Source organism: Salvelinus sp. IW2-2015, linkage group LG16, assembly GCF_002910315.2.
Source record: "Salvelinus sp. IW2-2015 linkage group LG16, ASM291031v2, whole genome shotgun sequence".
In the NCBI taxonomy this organism is placed as follows: domain Eukaryota; kingdom Metazoa; phylum Chordata; class Actinopteri; order Salmoniformes; family Salmonidae; genus Salvelinus; species Salvelinus sp. IW2-2015.
The window spans coordinates 14,198,178-14,210,567 of record NC_036856.1 but is presented as its reverse complement, the minus strand read 5'-3'; the positions used below and the strand labels follow the sequence as shown (position 1 = coordinate 14,210,567).

Genomic DNA, 12,390 nt, shown 5'->3' with positions numbered 1-12,390 from the left:
AATATTATTGAAACAATGTTGCAAATGTCGGAGAGACAGACAGCAAGGTTTATACAAATCTCAGCTGTTGAAAACCAATTGCTAGTCTAAAAGAAATGGGAGATAATGTCTACATGCTTTTTATAGTGGAGATCAAGTTTATAAATTGTCTGGCTGGGCTGATGAGACAGTGGATTGCGCAGTGAGATGGAACAGAGTAAATAGGCATTTCAACGTCATAGTTTTAGCCGGTGGTAACTTGTGAAATAGACACCGGCTGGAATGCAGTTTTAATAACCAATCAACATCCAGAATTATACCCACCCGTTATATAATGAATGACAAACTGCAATACTGTAACTGAAAGCATACAGCATAACTGACCAACTATAATAAAGATTACTATAATAAAGATTGTTATAAATATTTACACAAATAGTTTGAGTATTCAATGATGACCAAACCTACAGCAGTGCTGACATGAACCCCCTTGTTTCTCTCTGCGTTTCCCCTTCAATGTGTTGTAGCTATCTACCCAGCTGGCACACTGACTCCCATAGGCCAGACACTGCCTCAGCCATCACAGGTCATCCAGCAGCAGCAACAGAGAGAAGGTGAGGGTGAGAGAACAATATTACTAACACTCTTTTACAACTATTGTACTACACTATTATAAATAGTTAAATATTCACTGTTATTGCTTCATTGCAATATTGCCCTTCAGATTTCGGTATTACACTTTCCTGGTAATATTGTCTAGGTGTTATAATGCAGTGATTAAATGTTCCCTTTTTAGCAAGTGTTACATAGTACTCTAGCTGCATGGAGGTATTATCTGGGGGGAAAGAAAAGTAATCAAGCATCATCATCTTAGCATCTTTGGATGTGATGCAGTCTAGCAGGATTGACTTTAGCTTTAACCTTTTCCAAAATGTAGACTACATAGAGATTACATTTGAGCATCTAATGGTTGATTGCGTTGTGTAATCCATTGACTGGTTTCAAACACATTTATAGGTCACATCTCAATCTGCTTAGTTGATTGTCCTACACAGCATTATGATGACAACCGTGTGTAAATGTCATTTTGGTTTCACTATTTCTAAGTCATTACCAATCAGTTTTTCCTCAAAGACATATGCATTTATTATTATGTAGGCCTTTGTCTTGATTAAAGGTTGAGATGTTTTACTAGATTAGATGCTTGAATAGAGGTTTAATGCTCCCCGCTCGACATCTCCACGAAAACACATCATCAAGTCGCTACCTCAGTGATGTCATGCCGCCACACCATGCAAAATCAAATCAAAGTTGGAAAATTCACAATTTGTATTTGTGGTGGTAAACACAGCGTTGTTATTATTTCAAGATAATGTTACAGAACTCCTAACAAATGTATTTCTTTGCCACTCCATTAGTCGTGCTTCTCAGATCTGTTCCCCGGCCAAATGAGAAGCAGTGGGTCTGGTCTGCAGGCAGCGGTAAATAAAGCAGTAAATAGGTTTGATTGTGGTTTCCATGGTTTCTGTGTGTTCGCAGGGCCTGAGGGCTGTAACCTGTTCATCTACCACCTGCCACAGGAGTTTGGAGATAATGAACTCATGCAGATGTTTCTGCCTTTCGGGAGCGTCATCTCCTCCAAGGTCTTCATGGACCGAGCTACCAACCAGAGCAAATGCTTCGGTGAGTTTTGTAATGGAGCTATAGTACAGTAGATCATAGAGAGAAGGTCTATGTTTGTTCAATCGATCAATCTATTATCTTAAATATCATTTAATGTATCGCAAACAAGGCAATCTGTACTTAAATATTGACATTTTTAGATATTATCATGATAGTATGATTCCTGTGCTATTTCAACAAAATGTAACTTTTACATTAAACAAGTTGGTAGCCTATATTTCCCTTCTTATCTTACTAAGGATGTCCTTTGAGTTTGAAAAGCTTTTAGCTATTTTGTTCACAGCAAATCTTGGGAATACCATGTATGTAGTCACAGTCCCTGTGCCACTGTATTACTGTGTGGATGTGAAATTGACCTGAAAACTCATGTGAGGGCTTCTGCTGTATCAGCATCCAGATCACCGCTCTGTTACCCCACTACTTCCCAATACCCAGGGCGCACTGGGGCTGATTCACACGCCAACCTGGCCCTGGTCCCACTTGGCTCTGCCAACCCACAGACCAGACCTGCCTTTGGGCTTGAAAAAAAGGGGGGATGAAGGGAGGGGGGAGAAAAAAGGAGGGTAAGGCAAAGGACAATTATAGATCAACATTTGTTTTCAATTCAGGGAGCCTCACATCCCTGGGCAAAATTGATTGCCGCCCGGCTCTCAGGGGGGACTTAATAACATATAAATTTGCAGTATTGACTAATACACTATGCATTTACAATGTAATGTTAGGTCTGGGGACTGGGCTGCTCTGTAGGGTAATTAATGTAGAAGGCAGGGAGAGGGATAAACCCAGACTGATGGTGCTGGGAGAAAAGCTGACATTAAGAGCTCCCCTTAAACCTGCTTTAAGTCCACATCCTTCCCTGTTATTCGTGTCAGGGCCGGCCTAGGGCACCCCTCTCATCCTCTCCACCTCCCTCTGTCCCCCGTAACCCATCCCCCTAATGGGGCAGTGTAGGCAGACACCTCCCCTCCCAGGTGTCAGGGGACCTGGGGAGGCTCCTGCTGTTTTTCCATGGGTCATCGACTGTTCCTAATGACACTATAGACGCTGGGGAGTGCATCAACCGGAGCCACACTCCACTGCAGTTTCTGGTCATTGACTTTCAAGGCTTTATTTTTACACTTGATGGAAACAGGATGCTCAGCATGAGTTTGGACTTGAGTGTCTGGCGCCGTACGCATGTGCTTCTGCGTCGGCCTGTCTCTGTGTTCGACTGTGTGGGTTCTGCTTCTCTGTGCAAGTGGAACAGCCACAATGGCATGCTCATTGATTTATAATCAAGAGCATTTGATAGTGTTTGCACAAAGCTACATTGAGAAGCAAAATGGTTCAAATGACAGAAAATGTTAAATATTGTTCCAAATATGACTTTGGTTCCCATCAAAATAAGCCCTTTGATATAATCTGAAATAGTCCATGCATAATGCTATTTGATTGAGCGAGTGCATTGTCTGAAATCTTTTATTTGTTTCCTCATAATTTAAGTCATTGGATACTTATTTGGCTACTTTTCCATATTGCCCGTTTTTAGCTTTTAGGCTAATACACTTTTCCTGTCTTTTCTCCTATAGGGTTTGTGAGCTTCGACAACCCAGCTAGCGCACAGGCAGCTATTCAAGCCATGAACGGCTTTCAGATTGGAATGAAGAGGTTGAAAGTCCAGTTGAAACGACCGAAGGATGCCAGCCGCCCTTACTGACACAACCTAGCCCTCAGTATTCACTGCAACAGCACAGGTAAGCCCAGTGGACGTTCTTATAGACTCAGACTGATAGAATGCCTGTCACCTATAAATAGGATATTGGTCATCATGACAGACAAAGATAGATTGATTTGGAAATGTGGGCTGGCTTTCTCCAAACCATCACACTGATATCATGGGCATAATTGAACTATTAAAAAAAATATTTAAAAAATGGTCAAATCTATTCATCAAGAAACATCAAACATTCAAATAAAAGCAAGCTAGATCTAATCATGGCTTTGTTGGATTCTGACTTGAAACATACTTATTCGTGTTACCATACTAGAACTTATTGATTACTTTACATGTATAAGGAATATATATGTTGGGGTCAATGGAGGATGAATAGGAAGGTGGTGTATGGAAAGTTACTGAGTGAGACAAGGGGAAGTGCAGAAAGTTTATATTCTGTTCAAACATGTTATTGTTGAATATCAATGATCTTTAAGGAGGGAGGCAAAGAGCAACAGTCTAGTTTCAGTTCCTGATAAGGCAGGCCAGCTGTGGAACTAGAGAGGAGCGAGGAATTTGGTTTGAGGTCAAGTCAACAGATGAAGTGAGAAAAACCTCTGGGAGGGGTGCCAGAGGGGCCCACCCCAACGACTGTCCTACTGCCGTCCTACTGCCGTCCTACTACCGTCCTACTACCGTCCTATCTCACACGCATACACCTCCATGCCCATGAAGGTTCTTGCATCAGGCAGGGCCATCAGGCAGGGCCATCAGGCAGGGCCATGACTACAACAGTGAGAGGAACCAGTTAAGTTCCTGACTAGCAACAGAGATGTATTGGCTGTCTAGATGTGTAAGGAGTTGACCCTGCCTAGTAGGACGTTATAAATATATGTGCTTGTGTAATCATACCTTGTCTTTGCAGCTGTATGACCCAGTATGGTTTAATACATCTAGCTTGAGCTTTCTTCAGAGTCCAACTGGATCATTGTACCAGAGCTTAGAACCTAACAATTTGATCTCTATTTTTTAGGTTTTGAGGACAACTGAAGATATCTTGAAGGAGTTCAACTTTTTTTCTTTGAAAACAAAAATTATGTTTAAAAAAAATCCACACAAGGAATTTTCGAAGACATATCAGCATTTACTTATGAAGAAGACGTAGGCTATTGCAATGATGAAGAGATTGAAGAAGGTGTGAAGGAGTTGGCAGCAGCTACACCGAAGGACTTCAACGCAACAAACGGCACAGTGCAAGAAATACAAGAGAAGTAAAAAAAAAAAAAAAACTGAAAAAAGATGTGAAACTTTTCTTGTGGAGACTTGAATTGTTAATTAAGCAACAAACAAACAAAAAAGCAGCAACAACAAATAGATTTCTATATACGTATTATATACACATATATATAAAGAAAGAGGCGCTTGTGGCTTTTACTATACTGGATAAATGAGGGTTAACACTTGAAGATCAAGAAAAACAGTGGAAAAAAAGAAGCTATTCTGTCCCACTGATGGACTTTCTTTCTCTTTCCCTCTTTCTCTTATTCTCTCACCATCTCTCAGCAAGCGCCAGACTATGACTTTCTGGGGTCACTGAGGTTTCCATTAGCTACAGTACAACTGAAAATCTTTCACCCCTAAGGGACCAAAGGACCAAACATTTTTATTGCTCTCAACAGTAATATAATATAGTATTAATGATACTAATACTACAAACTACTACTAATAATGTTACAAGTTAAAACTTAAGAAGAAACTTACTAGCTTCAGGTTGGAGCAGGAAAAGGGGTTTTTCTTTTATTTTCCTTTTACATTTATAGCTACTGGGTTTGAGAATATTTAAAAATCAAAAAAAAAAAAAAAWGTATTTTAAAAGCTATACTATTTTAGTGGACGTAGAATATGTGGATTAGAGATTGTTTCGGGCATGTTCAGATCTGCTGTTAGCAGTCATCATTCCAAATCTGGACTCATCATCTTGGACATATCTCTCTAGTAACTTCTCTGTGTTGAAGGAACAAAGCAACTCTGAGTAGCTGCCCATAAAGCGCCACACTGTAGTGCCAAAAGATATCCCGGAAATTGTGTCAAACCAAACATTCAAGGCATACAGTGTATTGAACAATATTTCCAATCTTCTGCTGTTTCTAGTCCCCCTGTCAGCGCACTGCGTTCCATTGTGATGTATTATCATTGTAGACCACCATCTTTTTTTATTGCAGAAAAGGCATTCCGTGTCAGGAAAAAGCGCGGCAGCGTCATTAAAGCACTGATAATACAGATAATCTGACCATAAAGCACAGCTGTAAAAGTGCCACCCGCTAGTGTGGATACGGAGCAGTAAAGGAGCTCAACATCTTTAACTGGTTAATAAAATATACAAATTACCCTGACAATGGTTATAAAATTGCCAACCAAGCGTTGCAGTGCCTACTGGGTCCTGCCCCCTACCGCTGCCAGCTTTCTCCAGCTGCTCTCTGCAGGGGGGGGGGGGGCCCTCCCTGCTCAAGCACATCTCTTTTAATAGGGACCATCAGTTTACGGGGACCTGAGACCAAACTCGCAACATAATTAGGATAATGCTCATATTGATCAGATGGAGAGCAGCACTGCGGGGCACGAGATACACAATCAATTACACATTGGCATTTCAAATGAATTGACTGACTGACAGAGTTCATTTTTCACACAGCATGATAAATGCAGCAGCACCTTACCCCCTTCTCTCACTGCTTCAGGGAGGGCCTAGACTGACACACATGTACTGTGGGACTGTTTGTGACTGCGAGACAGAATGCTATACTTTTAAAACACATATGACACATACAGTGCATTCGGAAAGTATTCAGACCCCTTTACTTTTTCCACATTTTGCTACGTTACAGCTTTATTCTAAAATGTATTAAATTGTTATTTTTCCTCAACAATAATAATAATAATGACAATGCAGAAAAAGTTTTTATTTTTTAATGAAATATTACATTTACCGAAGTATTCAGAACCTTTATTCAGCACTTTGTTGAGTTACCTTTGGCAGCGATTACAACCTTGAGTCTTCTTCGGTATGACCCTAAAAGCTTGGCACACCTGTATTTGGGGAGTTTCTACCATTGCTCTCTGCAGATCCTCTCAAACTCTGTCAGGTTGGATGGGGAGCATTGCTGCAAAGCTATTTTCAGGTCTCTTCAGAGATGTTAGATCGGGTTCAAGTCCAGGCTCTGGCTGGGCCACTCAAGAACATTCAGAGACTTGTCCCGAAGCCTCTCCTGTGTTGTCTTGGCTGTGTGCTTAGGGTTGTTGTCATGTTGGAAGGTGAACCTTCGCCCCAGTCTGAGGTCCTGAGCGCTCTGGAGTAAGTTTTCATCAAGGATCTCTCTGTACTTTGCTCCGTTCATCTTTTCTTCGATCCTGACTAGTATCCTAGCCCATGCCTCTGAAAAACATCACCACAGCATGATGCTGCCACCATCATGCTTCACCGTAGGGATGGTGCAAGGTTTCCTCCAGACTTGACGCTTGGCATTCAGGACAAAGTGTTCAATCTTGGTTTCATCAGACCAGATAAAGTTGTTTCTTTAGGTTCCTTTTGCCAAACTCCAAGCGGGCTGTCATGTGCCTTTTACTGGGGAGTGGCTTCTGTCTGGCCACTCTACCATAAAGGCCTGATTGGTGGAGTGCTGCAGAGATGGTTGTCCTTCTGGAAGGTTATCCCATCTCCACAGAGGAACTCTAGAGCTCTGTCAGAGTGACCATCGGGTTCTTGGTCACCTCCCTGACCAAGGCCCTTCTCCCCCGATTGGTCAATTTGGTCAGGCAGCCAGCTCTAGGAAGAGTCTTGTTGGTTCCACAGTGTGCTCGGGGACCTTCAATGCTGCAGGCATTTTTTGGTACCCTTCCCCAGATCTGTGCCTCGACACAGTCTTGGAGCTCTACGGAAATTCCTTCAACCTCATGGCTTGTTATTTGCTCTGACATGCGCTGTCAACTGTGGAACCTTATATAGATAGGTGTGTGCCTTTCAAAATCATCTCCAATCAATTGAATTCACCACAGTTGGACTCCAATCAAGTTGTAGAAAATCTCAAGGATGATCAATGGAAACAGGATTCACCTGAGCTCAATTTCGAGTCTCATAGCAAAGGGTCTGAATACTTATGTAAATAAGGTGTGCTTTTTATTTTTCATAAATTTGCAAACATTTCTAAAAGTCTGTTTTTGCTTTGCCATTATGGGGTATTGTGTGTAGATTGCTGAGGAAAAACATGTATTTAATCAATTTTAGAATAAGCCTGTAACGTAACAAAATGTAGAAATAGTCGAGGGGTCTGAATACTTTCCGAAGGCACTGTATCATTCCTGGAATGGAAACAAATAGTCCGTAGAGTTTATTTAGTATAGCGGCAAACAATGAGGTCAAACGGAGGAGCAAGTGTAGTGTAGTGTAGTCCTTCCAGCGAGCCTGCCTTCCTGCCTGCTGTAGATGGGACTTAACTAAAGAGCAGATGCAATCTTTCCGGTGGGAATAATAGCACACTGAGAGGAGAACTCTTACACCATGAGGAACAGCTTGGCTTTAGCAGCCTTAGGAGGTCAAATTAAGAGCAAAATGATCCATCAATTAGACTGCAGCAGGCCTGACATTAAGTGTAGTTACTGCAGCTGCTGCTCGGAAGGGGAGTCACAAACAGGAACACAACAACAAAACAAACTCTGACGCTAGACAGCGTACTATTAGCCTGAAAAACCAATAATGTGTTGTCTAATAGTTGGCAACGCCTATAGCCAGATGGAGCCGATCATTTAAAGAGTATTAGTAAAAAGTAAACTGTTAAAGCAGTAGAATATACTATTCCTATGAAATATAAACATGTTTTACACTAATGATATGTTTGAGATGAAATCGGTTTGCAGATTTACATTGTAGCAGTATTTCTACTCAACTCTATTCCCTTTTCCAATTTCCATCGCAAAGCCATTCAATCATCATACTCATTCTCCTCTGATGCCGATCCATCTACCACTGAGGAAAGGCCTCTATCTCCTCTCTCTCCCCCTCCCACCCTCTCTCTATCCCTCTTTCTTTCTCTCTCCTGCTCTCTGAGCACTGCCCTGTGCCCTGCTCACTCTGAATATTTAGACGCTGTTCTTTTCCACCACACATCCCGTCTGTCTGATGTCTGGCAAATGGCATATCTGCTTGAATGACTGGGCAACAAACCATCTGAATTAGAATTTGACTGCGAGGGTGTGACTGAGCAAGTACCAGCATGTATATTTAGTGCTCTCTGAAGAGTTCTGAATGTAAGCCTCAGCATTGAAACCAAAAGGACAATGCATACTAAACTTGACCACTGAACGCTACAAAAGGCTGGAGTTCTTGTATGCTGTCAAAGTGTTGTAATGCCTTTATCAACATCAGAGTTGCCAAATCTCAGCCGAGTGCATTTATAAAGGGACAACCTCTGTTTAATTCCTCCATCAGACATTAAAATGTTCATATTGTAAAGCTTAAAAAGGAAGAAAAGCCAATAGCAGACGACGGATCACGATATTCATATGCAGCAGTGCAAATATGTGGTAGTAGATGTTTGATGACGTATTAACAGTTGAAATATTAGCAAATTAGAGAACAAGATAGATTAAGAACATAATGACAGTTTTTTTTTTGCAAGGTAGATATTTACCCGTATTTGCCAAAAGTGAACAGCGTCTCTTCATGAGTTACTGTGGTAGGTCCCCTCTGTTTATCCTCCCCTGTCGGGACTAGGAACCTTAGTAGACTGTGATATACAGGTGTGCCCCTAGCATCTAGAGCCTTAGTCCAAAAAGCTTTTCTTACACAAATTTTACTGGAGGGATTTTTAAATTATTAAAATCAAATTACATTTGGCCTTTAACAACAGCTTGGGTAATACAAATTAAAGATGGCAATTGTGGCTGAAATGTAATGCGTTTGAGAAATGAGAGGTACTTTTTATGGAGGGGTAAAAGTTAAGAGTACAATAATTGCGATGGAGGCGTGTGGATGCAGACTGTTTATATCAATTCCAGTATTATTTGCACACATGGGGTGCGAGTTTACAGGTGCTGTCCTGTCTGATTTGTAGGCAACAGCAGTAATTCTCATTGCACTACAATTTAAACGACGTGCTCGAGCCAGTGAAATGTTTTTCAGTGTTTTCATTGTAGTACCATTCTGCCACGTTCATACCTTGTCATTCCATCTCTCTAACCATGATGGTCATTGAATCTCTGAGCATGCTCAATAGGGGGGCTAGGGGGGGTTAAAGATTATAATTATGGTACTACTCGTATTAACAATATGATTCTTTAACTATGGTTTGAATGCTAAGGATAGTAGCTTATTATAAATATGAAATCTGTATATTATGGAAAATCAGCACAGGACCTTTCTTCGGGTATTATGGTGGGTGGAATTGGGAGGGCTGGGAGGGGAGGGTTTTTGCTTTATAAAGATGTTAAACTTCTGGTTTCTCAGCACAAAGCATACAAAAAATATATAACAAAAGTATTGAATCTGTTTAGTAGACTTTACTGACATGTTATGGGGCAAGGGAAGCATTTCAGTGCTATTCTCTAAACCTGGACCAGAAAAATGCTGTTTACAGGTTTTTTCAAAGAGGAGAGCTCCACCTATCTGCTTGATGGGCTCAGTACAGCATGGTTAACTGAAAAGGGAAGCAGTACCTTTTTATATATAAAAAAAAATTAAATATGTGTTCTGTAATAGCCTGAGAAACCAAACATTTTTTCCCCGTTGAAATTTCTTGAATACTTGCTGCTTAGATTATTTCATATTAATGATTAATGATTTAATGGTTTTATAATTATTTATTTGATCAGGTAAGGAACTTGATATTTAATTATGTATGTGTTTATTTATTTGTTTATTTAATTGTTTATTTATTTAATTTGTATTTATTTATGTTATTGTTCTGTTAAGATAAGGTATGTATAAAAAGAAATGCTTATTGGGGCTTTTCTCTTTCTCTCCTTTTTTTCAATTTTACAATAAAATTTCAAACTGGATGCTGCATTCTCATGTGTAATAAATGCATAACTACACCACCGAGAAGGGGAGTCATTGGACAAACAGCTAAGTGTCCATCCCTGTCCTGAAGGCATTTTATGTCTATAAGTGTTGCAACCTTTTTCCTGGAATATTTCTAGGGTTATTTTCTAGGTATAGGGTAATTGAGTGTGCGGAAATGGCCATTATCACTGATGGCCTTACGCCCTTTCAGCACGTTACCAGCAGTACCAATCACATGCAATCTTCAGAGACACGCCTCCAAGACCTTAAGAAAACAAGCTCACATGATCATTTGTGGGAAATTAGGATGTATCTGATAGGAGTCTGTTCTAGAATTCACAGTGTAGCATAGAGCCAGGCAGTAGGTGGGGAAATGTATTATTTGTATACTCATATAGAAACCTAATGAGGCAAGGTGTAGAGTGATTGAAATGATCTGTCATCCTAAAGACTGTGGACCCAGTGCTCTGCTATTTAGTAGGTAACTTCTGATTGTATGGTTATTGGACTTAACCTGGGGATATGATATATTTTGGGGAAAATTTTGATGGGTAACAATAACCGGAGGGAATGATGATGAGTGTTGGCAGGAACAAGTCAAAATGATTGTGTTACAAATAAAGAAACTCATAACATATACATTACACATGCTATCAGTGCAATGTATACAAACCATGACACATTCATGCAACATTGACAAAGAGTACAGTATATCCTTGAAAGTATACCTTGTCTTAGCAAGACACAAGAAAATAAACAGATGTGATCGCTGACTTGACACATTGGCCTGTGTTTTAAAAATGGTTGTGTTGATGCATCAAAAGATGTGGTGACATTAACAGTAGGGCTGGGTTGCTACGGTAATGAATGAAGGAAGAACATTCTGAAGAGCAGGGGGAAAAGGGCGGACCAAAATTAGAACCACTAGCACATGAAATAAATTGGCCCAATTCCAATAAAGTATGGCTCTTGGTCAGTGTGCGAGCCCGGCAGTTCATCTTTATTATCAGTTAATGAAAATCAATCCCCCTCCTGATAAACTCTTATCTTCACGGCCTTTGCGGGCCCGTGCGCAGGGAGATAATAAATTAGGGTAATATTGCCTTTGATGAGGGAGTGAATTGCAAATTATTGTAACTTTCCAAGATTTATGATGCAGGTGCTTCATTTCCGAGCAGGGTTTTTCCAGGCTCCGGGGTGCTGAGGTGCCATTTGTTAAAAGTTTGGTGACAGCCGTTAACAAAAATATACACTCAGCTGTCCAGGTATTCTCTACTGTGGCTTGCCTTACTGTACAGTAGTGCAACTACCACTGCACTGGCATGCATTGGTTCTTGCTTAGGAGGAAGACGCTTTCATTTTACACACCCAGTAGTGAATGCATCGGAGATACGAATAGACCAAACCTAGGGGAGGGTATGTGTTTATTTAAGTAGAAATGTCAATCATCCTTTATATAAGTTCTCTCTCATACCAGAGTATAGTTTGATATGTAGGTCAGTAGCCATGCTGCATCAGGTTGTCTGTTTGAGAGACATGTTCAGGTTCCTCCTGTCATGTCGATTATTGAAGAGACAGAAACATGGACTTGGTCAAGTATAAAAGCCTGTGTTTTGAGATAGCTGGGCTCATCCAGAATCCCCCTCCCCACACACCTTCCACCTACAGCAACTGAACAACATGTTGGATTATGTTATGCTGTTCTGTTATAGAGATCTATGCAACAGTATCTGTATGTGGAATTACAATTTGCTCTATCTTACACAGGCACAAACCAGGTCCACAAACCAGGCCCTGAATGCATAAGTTGGTTAACGTTATGCACAGCACACACCAGCTTCCTGCCAGTGATTCATGGGACGACAGGACAAGATGTGATTTAATAGGCCATGAAAAACGTGTAGAAAAAATTATACAAACCTGAGCACTGAGAACCAGCCATACCTGCCGCTGTCCACAAAGCTYTGAAAAAGGAGTTCTA

At 40.7% G+C, this 12,390-nt stretch overlaps 1 protein-coding gene across 4 annotated transcripts in view; it reads left to right on the top strand.

Moving 5' to 3' along the window:
* Positions 1–10,405, top strand: part of LOC111976029 (CUGBP Elav-like family member 5) — a 46,431-nt gene extending 36,026 nt beyond the window's left edge. For 3 of the 4 annotated variants that reach the window (XM_024004745.2, XM_024004744.2, XM_024004742.2), the window contains 4 exons: positions 507–599; positions 1,519–1,662; positions 3,231–3,395; positions 4,389–10,405. In XM_024004745.2, the coding sequence (XP_023860513.1) occupies positions 507–599; positions 1,519–1,662; positions 3,231–3,358 (365 nt within the window). In that variant the 3' untranslated portion in view covers positions 3,359–3,395; positions 4,389–10,405. The remainder of the gene's footprint in view (positions 1–506; positions 600–1,518; positions 1,663–3,230; positions 3,396–4,388) is intronic. The other variant, XM_024004743.2, reaches the window with a different exon arrangement.
* The last annotated feature ends 1,985 nt before the right edge of the window (positions 10,406–12,390 follow it).